Below are 14,964 nucleotides of genomic sequence, written 5' to 3'. Positions count from 1 at the left end.
AATACAAAAAAATACATAGGTTAATTTAGGATGCACTATTAATGCATCGCAGATGAATTAGTCTGTAATATATATTCTGACATTGAAAAGAGCTATAACCGGAGGCATATCAATCGTAGAAGTATATTTTAACACCCGGTTCACCCTTAGGGCTAATCCGGATTCGGGGCGTGTTTTGGTTGGATAGGTTCCAGTCCCCTCCCAATTGTTATTGCGGGGGATCGCACACGAGTTCTCCCTACCAAGTTCAGCCTCAATCACCACTTAACCAACATGCAATTGGTACTTCATATAGTTATTTATAATTGTCTTTTTTTATAAAGGTATAAAGAAAAGCGCTAGAAAACCCTTATCACGAGAGAAAAGCTTATGTCGGAAATAACATTTGGATCGGACACCCATACACTAACTCCATATCTATTAAGTATTAACCCTATATTGACATAATAAGTGGTTTAAGAGTTAGTTTTTTTAAAAGTTAAACACAAAGGGAGAAAATGGTTAACAAAATCCATTAATCAATTACAAATCCAAAAAAGAAACGCCTATTAGTTTGTTTCCTTCCCGTTCTTTCGTCTTAATTGCACGTCAATACTCCATAGACGTACGCATTGATTTAGGAAATGTAACATGTTCACTCGCATTTAATTTCTATAGATTAATTAAGGCAAGATGAATAAGAGAAAACGTAGTACGTAGTATGAACTTTAATAGGATTTCAGATGAAAAGAAGGCACACTGTATAAAGAGAAGTGCATTGCTAAATTAAGTATTACGAGTACTCATTTACTCGCCTGTCTATTAAAGATTTATTTATACAATAGTGATTATAGGTTGTCCCACGAAAATTCTTGTATTTCTTTATCAATAATTGATATATGGGACAAATAATTAGTGATAGAAGGAGACTTACATTCTATAAGCAAATTAATGTACTTAACCAGAATTAAAAAACACGCATTTGGTTTACGGACTCTGAAGAAGAACAAGAGTAGTTATAAAACACAAAACCTAGCTAGCTACCATGAGAAAAAACAGGAATAGAAATCAACTTGTACTCAAGTGTTATCTAGATAAACGTAAAGAAATCAAAACGTAAGCACTAAATTAAATAAACCACTAAATTAAAACTACAACCTAATACCATTACAAGTTTGTTATCTAGATACCATAATTTAATTAGTTGGTTGCACAATACTTAACCTTTTTGTCTTTATCAAGGTTGTATCAATGCCATTATGCCAAGGAATTAGTCGTACAACCTTGATAAGGACAAACAAACAAACAAGTTAAGTAAGTAAACAACTACGGAGTACTACTCGTATTTACCAAGTAATTAATATTGTATATTTGTATTATTGGATTTGGGTGATGTTAGTTATTCTATTTGTCTCTATATGATTATCCTGTATTATTTTATTTCGGGTGACCTTTTAAGCTTGTCTCATATCTTAACTGATAAATTTTCGCATTTGTTCTCTCTTTGTATCTCTTTTCGCATGGGTACATTTTACCAATTCATGTACACATTTTACGTACAATTCTTAATAAAGTGGATTTTAAAAGTTTGAGATGACAAGTAGGGGGTAGTATATTTCAACGATCAAAGATCAACGACCAACGACGTCGCAATCAAGATTTTATAAGATGCGCAAAACAAAAATGGTAGAGAGCCGTGGGTAGCTACATGGTAGATCAACAACCACTTCCTAATTCAAGCTCCGGTCTAAATGCTATTCCTTCTTCACATTACCAATTTTAAATCTTCTTTTGCAGACAAAACACTCTTTAATGAAATATGTGTGGCAAAAGATACCCAAATTCTTTAGACTATACGTAGTATATACGAGTAACGTGAACACGATGCTAATTGTTTTTGTTTACATTTACAATCTATTACAGTTTTACCGGGTATTAATTTGCATCAAAATAAATTACCGGGCATTAATTTGCATCAAAATAAAAATAAAAAAAATATTATCAGGTATTCATACTTTATTTAACACAAGAGAATTTGTTTATTGTGTCAATGTCACATGTGGCCTTCCCGTTTTATTCTATTTTTGTACCGAAAACAGTCATACATTTTTCTTTCCACTTTTATGTTTATTTTTATTAAACTATCGTGTCATTTCATTCTTACTTTTATTAATTTTAAAATTCGATTTCAATTAAATAATTCACATCAAATTCTAAACTCCTAATTATCTGCTGTTGTTTCGGCATTTTTTAGACCAAAATTATTGTTTAATGTCTGGATTTGGAAAGGGAAAATGGTTTCTTGGAGCATTGTTCTAGATATAAAAAGGGTCCAGGACAATCTTTTACAAACCCGGAAATAGTTATAGTGATACACGTAAATACTTAATAGTCAGTCATCACCGAAAACCTCTGTAATTGATAGAATTACTGCATAAAGTGTTTTCCCTTGAGAAACATAATAGTCTCATATCTTGGAAGAGTATTACCTTTTCACATATCAATTTTTGGTATTGAATTAATCAACTTAAATCCTACACATTCCCAACCATATGGTGATATGGTGTGTCCTTGGTTACAAAACAAAAAGAAGAAAAAAAATTCTTCCAAATAACATCATCACTAATATTACCTTTCCGTTCCACTTGATCAGTTAAACCGAGATTGCAGGAGGAAAACCGGTTTTGATCGAGTCGAAAACCTGTTTCGGATCGAGTGGAGGGAGTAAAGAGATAATCATGCTTGGCCACACTTGCTTAGACAGTTAAGTCCTTCCTCTAGATAATCTTGCCTGCTGATCCAAAACTCTGGTGCATCCTGCACGAGTTGACCAATACATAATTAATACCAATGGATGATTCCAACACTTATAGTAACCTAGAAATTTACAGTACTACATTTATTATTCATCTACGAATTTGCAGTACCCTGGGATAAAATTATTGCAACACTTGGTTGCTGCTTCCTACATACGAAGTAGTAATTAGTAATAGTAGGCCTTCTACAACACAAAGTAGCACTTTATTATCTGGAAGATGAATTATTACATAAAAGCCTGAAAGAATATGGAAAAATCTTCTTCTATCCACCCACATGAAATAGAGTAATAGACGTCAATAGTTAGTGGAGTTCAACACAACAACATATATAACGGTACTGATATGGGGCATTACAAAAACAGGGAAGTCTTTGAATAAGATTAACTTTGTACTGTTCCCAGTTTATACGAACTACAATAATGACTTGTTTCACCTCTTAAATACGGAGTACAATCTACTCAACCCTGCCACACTACAAATACCTTGTATCCACTATCCAGTCGATAATAAGAGATTTCGTCACACACTGACACTAAACTCTTCATCAAAAGTATCTTTAAACATCAATCATTTTTACCACTTTTCCCCTTTTCTATACTCCATTTAATTAACCTTATCGAGCTTAATAGGAGAGAAGGGAATTTTAAAACAGAGTTGGGTAATTAATATGCTTGCCCAGTAACAAGCTTCAAATAACTGTTCCAACTACTCCAGAAGTACAGATGGGCTATTTTTGGCAACACAGTGTATAGGTGTTTTATAAAAAGACCAAACAAGCTCACGTTATCAATTGTTAAACACACAAACTTCATATTATTTTCTGAGACCTTTTTCTTTAAGCAGAGTATGAGCAGATAACAATCGATCACTCAGTATCCACCCAATCTATAGTCATACCAGCTTTTCTGTAACTTTTAAATTTGCAAACCAATACAAGTTCCTATTCTGATGGAAAAACTTCCTAGAAAAAAAAGAACTGTTTAAGGAAAAAAGAAAAATTGACCAAGTCTCTAGTTCAACCTTTTATTCCCCTTAACTTTTACCATATAAGGGAAAGAAACATATACGTGCTCTGGGAGGAGATTAGTAGTCATAGGACGCAAGGAATTTTTTATATTGAGTATCCAGTGTCCATAATTCCATACACACAAAAAAAACTTTCTAGATAAAACTACCCTTTTACTTGAACTTTTCATTAAAGTGCCCATAGGAACTTTTCCTGGAACATACAGTACCACCCACCAATATCTTGACTGGCTAAAAAAGTTTCGTCTTTTACAAGAATTCAAGTCACGATGGGACAATAGGCAAACTAGTCTATGGTATCTATGAAAAGATTCCACTATTATCCCTTTTCATCATTGTCCTAGACATAGCAAAATAGTAAAATGAGAAGGACTTGGATGTTCTTCTTCCAAAAACCTCTATGGAGTAATTTGAAGCACCAACTAGAAGAGTAGCTTTTCCTAGTTGTGTTTGTGCACAACCAAGGATTTGCACAAGTTTTGTAGTTCAATAAAATGCATCGCACCGTACTGAGAAAAGTAGACTCATGACATATTTACACCCCATGGAAACGAATTCCCTATAAAGGACACTGTACATTCTTATTAAGTGAGCAAATGAAAGTACTTTAAATTAGGTAATAACATTGTTGAAATCCCAATCTGGAGCTTGTCTCATGACTTATTTGGTGATGATGGAAACAAAAAAAAGGCATAGGCAAGATGAAGGGAAAAAACAGAATATGGAAGAGGTACCTTCATAATCCCTGCGAGAACTGCACCTCCAAGGTACACCATATGCTTTCTTCTTGGTGGGTCCTCTATCCTTAATCTCAGCTTCTACAGATTGCAATAAACAAGATCAATTAAAGACTCGAAGACTGAAGAATCATATAATTCGTACATATCACGCGAAGCCCCAGGTAAGCAGAAGGACTCTGAGTGGAAGCGGTTCAAGCCAAAACACTAAACAGAGAAAAACCTAACAGCCAAACTTTCACAGGGATCCTATTGAGATTTTTTATCTTTACAAAATTAAATATATTCATACAGAATGTTGAAGGTCAGACAAAGGATGCTCGTAAAAATCTCCTGAAGCACAAGAACGTATTTCCACCAATGTTACCATTTCCAAGGGGAGATACACCACCACCATATGACAAAAGGATGCAGGCATTCCTCTCCAATAGCCAAACCGAATTACCTACAGAGGCTTCATCTAAGCATACCTAAAAATCGTGCTCCTTTTATTTTTTACCATAACAAAAACCCCATATCTAGCATACAGATGCTGTAATTGGATCAGAAAATTAAGTTCAACAGAATCATCAGCATTAAAGATGTTATGACTTCCATTGCAGATTTCAATGAAAGTTGCACTTCTAATCTACCAATCACCCCCAATTCTCAAGTGGAAACACTACTTTCTCCACTTCCATAGACACACACAGTTTTCTAGAGAAAATAAGCAGCTACCAAGTTAGGTTTTAGATTTACAAGCATATCTCATGGCTGTGAACTTCCCAATCATAAGAGCTAGAACCACAGCTTGTATAGCTGATATAGAGAGAGTAGAAACATTCTCAGACAAAGGAAAACAGTTCTGTAACCAAATTTCTTGACACAACTTCTACATGAATAGCTGTTTACTCTTATAGTAGCCTTCTCATATACTCTACCCTCCAGAAAGCCAGGTGCTCTAGCCTCTAAATCATTTGAGAATAAGCACCATTGTCCAATTCACTACATTGATCAGGGTATTGATTCTACCCACAGTACCTGCCCCTAATCTTTCAGCCCTTCAAAACAACATGACAAATGATAACTTCTATATTGTCAAAATAGAAAGAACTTCAAGAAAATAGTCAAGTCTGAACCTAATATCAGAGGAAACTCAAGTGCTAGCTGGTCAGGTCTAATGCACATGTTAAGTTTTCTTTCCCGTAGTCCAAAGTGACATATAACTAACGATGAGGAACCAATTAGCATGTATTTGTGTTTATGTTGGATAAGAAATAAGCAAAAACCAGTGTGTAAATTATCACCAAGTAATAAGGTCCACTGACATTATGAATAAGACAAAGATCTCCGATCCTTGGTTGCTTAAAGGCGAAGAACAAAACAATTAATCACGGAAAGCTTTTAGGAAATCATTATAAAGGTGCCTGCGGATCGAGCTTAAGTGAAGCTTAACTAGCAAGACAATGAATGTATATGATGATTCAAACAGAATATCTTCATTGAACAAATATACAAAAAAATTAACTGTCCAGTCATTAGTTTCACAAAGTTACCTTCAGCCCATCTCTATTTCCTTTAAGAACAACATCAAGGTACCGGTCCAGAATTTCCCTCTCCAGCCTGTTATTTATTCAAACATATGCTGTATATCAATTTCAATCCACTTAGAAAAAAAGGGCTAAAGGGAGACAACATGGATCTAGGAGCTCGGGAACAAGGCATGAATACAAGACACATGCCCTCTGTGATAAGAAATGTGAAGATTATGACGACAGATAGTAGCATGTAAACAACGTTAACAACTGAATTCAGTATCACATTAATTACTCATTTTACCGCCCCCTTTGGTTAATAAATTCACAATTACCCAATCGAGTTTCTCTACTCCTATTACACTAACATACTGTTGGATGATGCCCACTCATTTATTGTGCGTAATATTTTGTGAAGAATATGGACAATATTTGAGGTGGAGGGAGTAATAATAGAACAATAAAAATAGGGGTTAATTTAAAGAAAAATCAATTTAGTTTCCTTTGCTTTTGCAAACATCTCTTAACCAATATGCCCATGTTTTTTATATGCCCATGTTCATTATCTTTACTATTGTGGCTTTATCATCTACATCATTGAAGGAAGTAACATCTTTCTTTATTATTCTTCTTAGTAAATACTTCTAAGGTAAAGCAAGGGTAAAGTAAGAGTGGGATAGGATTTTTACAGGATATGAGGTGACATTATTTAGTAACCTTTGTGCTGTGGGATGCCCTGTTCTGTTCACCTTATTTCCACTTATTTCAGGACGATAAGTTCAGTTAAGTTCAGTTAAGTTCAGATAAGTTCAGATAAGATAAGTTCAGGAAAAATAAGGGTTGGCCAAGTACAATTTATAACTAAAATAAGTTTTGATAAGTTTTTAATAAGTTCAGTTAAGTTCAGATAAGTTCAGTTAAGTTCAGATAAGTTCAGGAAAAATAAGTGAAAATCAGGTGAATAGAACGCAACTATTCTTATACACTTGTCTGTTGTGTGATTCTAGAAATTGAGTTCCTTGTTTAAAAAGTGAAATAGTTCCTTCTTTAAAAAGTGAAATAAAATTCCATTAATTTTCCCTTCTCTTAATTTTATTTTAATTTTTTCTAGTATGAGTCCTTTCAAAGCAAAAGGATGTTCCCAAGAGCAAGAGGAGAATGCACAAAAAAATCTATAGACCCTACCCAAAACTTCATAGTTGTACAGGTCTTGGATTCAAAAGAGGGTATAAGAAGGCATGTATCTCAAAAATGAAAGTTTAGCTTTAAGGATTACTTTTTCTTTTCTTTTCCTTTCTTTTGTCACCAGACAAGGGATTTCAAACATTACCGACTTGGTAGTCCAGGATACATGGTGCTCCCCCCACTTAGAACAATATGCTGATAAAGCTGCAAAGAAGGATGTAAATATCAGCAATTCATTGCAATGAATTTAGCCTAAGTACTAAAAGGCATGCAAATAATATTGGACAAATATGTGATAATTGATCCGCTAAATCGTCGCAGAATACGGTCCTGTTTATTTAACAATATGCACTTCTTCAATTGCATCTGCTAAATTTCTGGTTGAAAGTCATGATTAATAAAATTGAGGGGACAAAAGAAAAAACCACCTAAACAATGCCAAAATTAATATCCATTCTACGGGCTTAAGGTTAAAAACGCGATTACACCGGAGTCGCATTTGAGAAAAAAAGAACAGATAAACATTCAGTTGGAAGCTTTCAGATTGAGTAGCAGATAATCCAATAGACTGTTGGAAACAATATTTTGAAGACAAAACTCCTCCTAGAGGTTTTGTTGTTTCGCATGACCAGTACAAAGAAAACAACCCACCTGAGAATGTTCTCCAGAGAAGGAATTCTGTTTCTTTGCAAGTTGTCATAATTAGTCAAATAGTCGCGAAGAAGAGTCTGTCATCATTTTCTCTTTTTGACAACTAAACAAATGCCTATAGTAACACACCAAGGAGGGAAAATATGTCAATCATGTTTTAATCTTCTATCCTTGGTTTTTTTTTATTTTGACACCTATCATACCCTTGTCTAGGATGATATGGATCAACTTTGTTCTGCAAAAAATGTTCTTGTAGCTTGGTTAAGAAGGGTAGAGAAATGTTGGTGTGCAGAAGAGTGGAAGATGATTGAATTGGCAGTTGGTTTGAAGATCATCGCAAGTAAAATGTTTTTGCTCCATGCCAGAAGTGCTTTTCTAAAAAATCCAATTAGTCGATTACCAGGATTTTCAATCTATTGGGATATATATTGCACATTGCAACACAAAAAGTACAGATTATGCACTCAGACTTTATTCAAAAACAATACTACCTTTGTTTCTTAACAAGTGTCCTAAAAGGACATGTTAGTTATTGCACAGGAAATCAAACCTTCCTAATAATATTTTTTGGCATTTCAAAGTGAAAAGTAATAGAGTTGAATTTAAAGTGGCAATAATATATAATGACAAAAGTTGGTTAAGTGCACTGAAAATAAGGAATGGAGTATCTAGAGCAACCAAGAGTAAATAAAAATCAGCATTTATTACAGAATTACCATCATACGGTTATCAATATCCATCTCTTGAATGCAGCGGAATACCATATCAGCCAATCCATCACCTTCAACATCTATAAGTTCCTGCGGCGAATAAAATGTTACTTCGTATACAATTGAGCAATGACGCATAATATTATAGTTCTTTCACTTCATCTTTTATTAATAGTCTTCAATAACATTAGTGATTGAAGACTATAACATATTTGTTTAGCAGTACCACCAATACAAACTATTACTTGGCATAAAATGAATTCCAGGACTCCAGGTCTTTGAGAACAGAAAACAAAGATAAGCGAAAGTGGTGGCTAACAGCAAGGTGCCCAAAAAGTTGATGGGAATATTTGAAACTGAATACAAATTACAAATGTAAGCTGAATGCTGCTTACTGGAGTGAAAAGCGCTTCAGGAGCCTGGAAACGCTCTGTGCCAACTTTGATAACCCTTCCATCAGGCAGCTGGTGGAAGAAACCCTTATCAGTACCTTACCACTGGCAAAACATAAACAATAACCAGGAAAAATATGCCAAAGACAGCTGATAATGTGAATGCCAAGTAAAACCCAGTCTTTTTCACAATCATATATTCATACTTTTATAGGTTTAATCAGTAAAATCTCAATAACTAAAGAATATACATTGTACACAGATTTCTATACAGCCTTCCAACTTCTCACAAACTAAGCAAGAATGCCACAAATGTTGTTGTCTATGGACAGCTATTAAACACTCAACTTACAGTGTACTTCTTCACTAGAATGGTGGTCTCAAGTCCCAACTGATACTCTCGTTTGTAATCGTAACTGCACTAAATTAAACAGTCATAGATGGAGATTGAAATGTACTCAAGATGTTTCTTCCAACAAACGTGTGCTGACCTTAAATAGCACAGCTTTTCTTTGATTTGTCTGACGGTTTCAAAATCAGCTGCCCTGTTCATGGCATACCTGCAGAATTGATCGATAGTTAACCAAACTGAACAACAATTCCCAGAAAGAATAACAGAGAAACCAACATGGATTTTACCATATTATAGCAAATAGAGCTGATTCTCACCCTCTTCTTGTGAGCAAGTCTACAAGGTAAGATGTTATATGCCTGCCTGCCACATTCATTCGCTTTGTAAGATGCGGGAATGAGTAACCATCAACAACAGGAACCTAGAAGAAGAATTTATCAATATGTGGAACGACATTGTTGCAATGTAAGTTCTTTACACCAACCATATATAAGTGTCAATCACATATTACTTCAGAATTAAGTGAATGAAGACATGCAACAAGTAATAGGATACAGATGACGCACTTAATTAACCTTAAACAAATATCTGTGTCCAACAACTGTCCACGTACAGCAAAAGAAGTTAACGATCTAAGAAACAGCAAGTTGTCCTTTCTTCTATTTTTCAGTTTATTTAAAAGTCAAAGGCCACAAGAATTACATCAAATTCAAGAGAACTGTTATTCTAAAAGCAAGCCTTAAAGAAGTTCAGATTCCCGATTCATCATAACATTAAGTAAAAATGCCATGAGCATCAAAATTTACAAAAAGATCATTCACCGTCTTTGTATAGAATTTTCAAAACAATCATTTGTGGATATGAATTAAAGAGTTTAGCACATTGATCAATTTCTTTTGTAGCTAATGCTGACAATTCATCGCTTGCCAAATTTTATAAATATTTGATAAGTTTCACATGTCTAAGAAAGATGATTTCTTATGCTTCATATAACAATTCAACTAATTCCTCCCAAGCTCCCGTTGACCTAGGGCCAGATAAGGGGAGGACAGGAGCCAAGAAAATTCAGAGGGGAAGAAGAAAAGTTGATGCATTATGCCCCCTCCATGGCTCCATCCCTTAGGTTATGTTATGTTCACCTCATTTCCACTTGTTCCAGGAAAAATAAGTTCAAAAATGTTCGTTAAGTTCAGTTTGGATAAGATATCTTCAGGAAAATATGGGTTACCCAAGCATAGTTTACAACTAAAATAAGTCCTAGTAAGTTGGGATAAGTACTAATAAGTTCATATAAGTCCATTTAAATTCAGATAAGTGAAAATCGGATGAATAGAATACACCCTTAATAATATTTACACTTGCTATTGGCAAGCTTATAAGAAGCCTAAATTAAGTACTTGACCGAAAAAGTCAAAGTTGCTGCCCTTCAGATGGGCACAATGTTTTAAACAATATAACTGAAGCAATAACACCCATGTAAAATAATGACAAAAAGTGCTACCAAGTATCATTAAAGTAGAGGCTCATACAAAATGCATAATAATGTGCTGCAATGAAATATTGTAATTGGAATAACATGCTGGAAAATTATACGCAAGGCCTACTTCAAAGTTACTGCAACAATAGTTCCAAAGAAAAAGAATAGTTTTATGTTTTCAGGATTTACCACATGGGTGACACCATCTCCAGAATCAATGACCAACCCCGTGAGCAAGCCTGCAAAATTTAAGGACTTTTACCATAACTTACCAAAAGCAAGCAGAATTTCATTGTCCAACAGATATAGTTATATTTTCAGTTTCTAAGGATCTGAAGCTATTTCAAGTATAAGAAGCTTCTTAAAGATATGAAGCCAGAAATACAAACTTACAGCACCTTGAGCATATAGGGTTAGGACAGCTTGAATTTGGATAAAGACACCAGAAAAGTTGTATCTCTCAAACATTGTCTCAACCTACATTGTGATCAAATCATCAACAATCATCTTCACTTAACAATTAGAATTCGTATTAAGTATGATAAGAAAAATGTACTTGTACAAAATTCCTAAGAAATGTTCACCAACTCAGATAAAAAGAGTACCATTTGCTCACGATTTTTCGATGGATTTAGTGGGGGGTCTGTCAATAAAATCTTACATTCTGTAGGATCTACCTGCGAAAGATTGCCACAGAAAAACATAGGAAATTAGAGTTTAATTAGTTTTACAAGCCCTTTTTCTGAAAGAGAGCATCACATTTTACCTTAAGTTCGTTGAAAAATGCATAGTCCCAAACATGACACATGTCATCCCAGTTTTGGATAATACCATTATTGACAGGATAAGATATATCTAGTTGGTTTCGCAAGTCTGCACAAGCCTCTCCAACAACAATGTCCTGCATAATGGACCCATAAGCCTTTACTAAGATCCCCATAAGTAGCGAAAAGATCTATGAAAAGCTAACTACAAGATGTAATGAAACGGCTCCTAAGATGAGTAACCAACAAAACAGCCTCCTTTCCAATAAAAGAACGAAGAAATCACTTGCCTAGGTTTAAAAATTCCCACCTTCAGTTCTTGTTCCATCAACGATTCTTCATACCGTAGCATTGGCTTTCCCACCACACACGGGAAAACCGAAGTCGGAAAATTCTCTCCAGCAAATCCACACTTAACATACTGCAAGAATAAGATTAAAAAAATATATAGATATGTGTCACCACTTCAGTTCTTCAGATGAAACAATTCAATGTAACTGCGAAATGTCAAGCAATAGCATCTTCCTTTCAACAAATGTGATGTATGTTGGTTTACTGCTTATTGCTGTTAAGTTAAGGGATTAATTAATTAATTAATGTTTCTATCCATAGCCCAAACATTTTGCTTCATTGTAATATAAATCCTATATTACTCAGTCCACCAAAGAATAATCTAGCAACAATTTTCAAGATATTGCAACCAAATGCAGTAACCTAAAAAGCTAAAAATGATGATAAAAAACATAAGGCTCTAAACCCTAAGATTAACCTATCAAACAATTTGGGGAATGAAAATCGTATATTTTCTAAGTTTGACCAATCATAGACGACGAAATTGAAATTGCCAATGCATTTCAAAGATTGAATTGCAATGCTGACAGAGAAAACAAATGAGGATAAAGGAATTTACCCCGGTGCCATTATCGCAGACGACGACGTTCTTGTTGTCCATCAGTTGATTCTTCTGGAAATTTACGTTTTTCGCAGCCGATCAAGATGAGAGAGAGTCAGCGCGCGCAGAGAGATCGATGATTCAAAGAGGAAACTTTGCAAATGCAGGTGATTCAGATATGATTGATTAATGGCTTGGAGTGAAAGTCACACTACGAATTCAATTGATGGTGTGCTAGTAGGGGTGTCAAATCGGATCAACGGATCGGGTTTGGGTCGGACTCATCGGATTCGGGTTTAAACGGATCGGATTGGTACGGATTAATTTGGCTAACGGGTCGGATCGGATCGGATTGAAAACTTAACGGACCGGATCGGATCGGATTTTTTATTCACGGATTCATATCGGATCGGGTTGTAAACGGGTCGGATTGTAGTCGGTTTAGGCCGGGTCGGATCGGATTGGAATATGACGGATTGTTAACGGGTTTAGTCGGACTATAACGGGTTCGGGTTCATGTCAGGCGGATTCATATCGGATCGGATTCATATCGGGTCGGATTCATTTCGGATCGGATTCATTTCGGATCGGATTCGTATCGGATCGGATTCATATCGGATCGGATTAATCGGTAACAGACTAAAACGGGTCGGATTGAAACAAATTTAGCCTGGTTACGTTGGATTCAATTTTATATTGGTTCGGGTAATTATCAGATCGGGTTATTTGGTATCGAGTTGGAATTTGGGTCAGTTCGGTTCCAAATTATATATAATATTGAATTATTGGTGGCTTACTTAGGGACGAAAACGATAACTAACTTTTAAAAGTAATAAGAATTTAAGATCAGTAATATAAGTTATTGAGTATATTGTATAACTTGGTTTAATACTACCTCCATTCCTGAAAGTTCTTTAAGTCTTAGAATATGTGTCCAAAGTATGAAAACTTTGACCGTAAATTCTCAATATTATAATTTTTATACATCAAAATGTTATCATGTAAGATCTTGTTATATTGGTCTCGATATACATTTTCAGAATATCAAGTTTTTATAAATTTTTCATATACGAAATTGGATATCTTATGGATTGATGACTGTACGACTATAACCATACAATAAACTTTGTAAGACTATAACTACATAATTATATAACTATATGGTTATCAAACGATAATTACAAAGTAAATAACTGTATAAGCTATACTTTTTTTATAAGATTATAAGTTTACAAATATATAATTCTATATTTCTATCACATTATAAATATAGAGTCAAGTAAGTTTATAATGTTTACAAGTTTAACAATATTAATTCTATAATACTGTAAGTCCGTAACATAACCTCTATAACACTGTAACGAATTAACGATTATAATTTATAACGATTAGTAATGATTACTCTAACAAAACTAATAACTGATAGTGATGATCATATATAGTTTTAAACTTTTAACTAAAACAACACAAGAATGTAACTATAAGGATATACATCTGTAATCGTTTAAGGAACGAGTAATTGTACAACACTATATGACTACTATGTAAGGCTATCAGTCTATCACTATATAATTATGTAACTTTATGCCGTTATAAGTTTATAAATATCTAGTTCTATAAGACTATGTGTCTATGTTTATAAGTCTAAACTATTCAATAATACACCTCTATTGAAAATATAACTTTTAATAACAATAAAATAAGTTTAAATGACAACACGATCAATTACTTATTTGGGTTATAAATAAAATTAAGTGAATATGAATCACAAATTAAACCATAACCATAATAACATATCATGAATTGGATTATATCATTAGACATATTGATTATTACTAGTACTCCGCATACAAGTACTTAACATAAGTAGCTAATTAGAACTGATAATGTTTTATTGAGACAACATAGACATTAAGGTATGAACGATAAAACTACGATACTGTATTTTTTTTAGTCAACATATATGTAACCAAACATGACCTGACAATATCTCTAGTGTTACTCCATCAAAATATTCTATTAGGTGTATCTCCGTTATATAAGTACATTATAAAATAAGGACAATACGAGACTTCACAAGTATCAGGTGTATATAAGTATAAAGCCAACAATAACTTATTGTACCAATTTATCAATACTTTATTAGCTCAAACAAGCTATTAAGCAATAGAGCCTATTATATATAACTTATTGAAGACAAACATACAAGATAGATAATTAGTTTAAACAAAGTAATGTTTAGATACTTGGTTAAAAAATGTGCGACTTAAGAGTCAAATACACCATAAACCCTTGTGATTTATGATTAATTATTTATTATTTACTATTTATTATTTACTATTCATTCAGTTCAATTCAGTTCAGTTCAGTTCAGCTCCATTAAGTTCAGTTCAGTTCAGTTCAATTCAGCTCCATTCTATGCAGTTCAGTTCAGCCAAATAAAGTCCAGAAGAACAGGGCTTTATA

General features: G+C 33.9%; 1 protein-coding gene across 2 annotated transcripts; it reads right to left on the bottom strand.

Moving 5' to 3' along the window:
* Positions 1-2,378: 2,378 nt before the first annotated feature.
* On the bottom strand, positions 2,379-12,730 carry LOC110789949 (actin-related protein 2). 2 transcript variants are annotated; one of them, XM_021994672.2, is made up of 15 exons: positions 12,517-12,730; positions 11,917-12,027; positions 11,609-11,743; positions 11,448-11,519; positions 11,241-11,319; positions 11,032-11,081; positions 9,683-9,786; positions 9,505-9,573; positions 9,366-9,429; positions 9,017-9,085; positions 8,628-8,711; positions 7,406-7,464; positions 6,097-6,163; positions 4,559-4,642; positions 2,379-2,796 (listed from the first exon to the last, which is right to left on the bottom strand). In XM_021994672.2, the coding sequence occupies exons 1-15, from the start codon at positions 12,556-12,558 to the stop codon at positions 2,716-2,718; spliced, it is 1,170 nt and encodes a 389-aa protein (XP_021850364.1). In that variant the 5' UTR covers positions 12,559-12,730; the 3' UTR covers positions 2,379-2,715. The 2 variants fall into 2 exon arrangements, 1 of the variants encoding a protein (XP_021850364.1); XR_008930614.1 differs by lacking the exon at positions 2,379-2,796 and having other exon boundaries at positions 4,572-4,642; positions 7,352-7,464.
* Positions 12,731-14,964: the final 2,234 nt, after the last annotated feature.

This window comes from Spinacia oleracea, chromosome 3, assembly GCF_020520425.1.
Source record: "Spinacia oleracea cultivar Varoflay chromosome 3, BTI_SOV_V1, whole genome shotgun sequence".
NCBI classification, from domain to species: Eukaryota; Viridiplantae; Streptophyta; class Magnoliopsida; order Caryophyllales; family Amaranthaceae; genus Spinacia; species Spinacia oleracea.
Note: the sequence above shows the minus strand (reverse complement) of the source record. Positions and strands in the feature narration are given on the sequence as shown.

Excerpts from the sequence above, each read along its gene's own strand:
- LOC110789949 (XM_021994672.2), bottom strand. The coding sequence starts at position 12,558 with ATGGACAACAAGAACGTCGTCGTCTGCGATAATGGCACCGGG. Across the intron at positions 11,520-11,608 it reads CATTTTTCAACGAACTTAAG|GTAGATCCTACAGAATGTAA; the intron begins GTAAAATGTGAT and ends AATCTTTCGCAG. Across the intron at positions 6,164-7,405 it reads TATCCTGGACTACCAAGTCG|GCTGGAGAGGGAAATTCTGG; the intron begins GTAATGTTTGAA and ends AATAAATAACAG.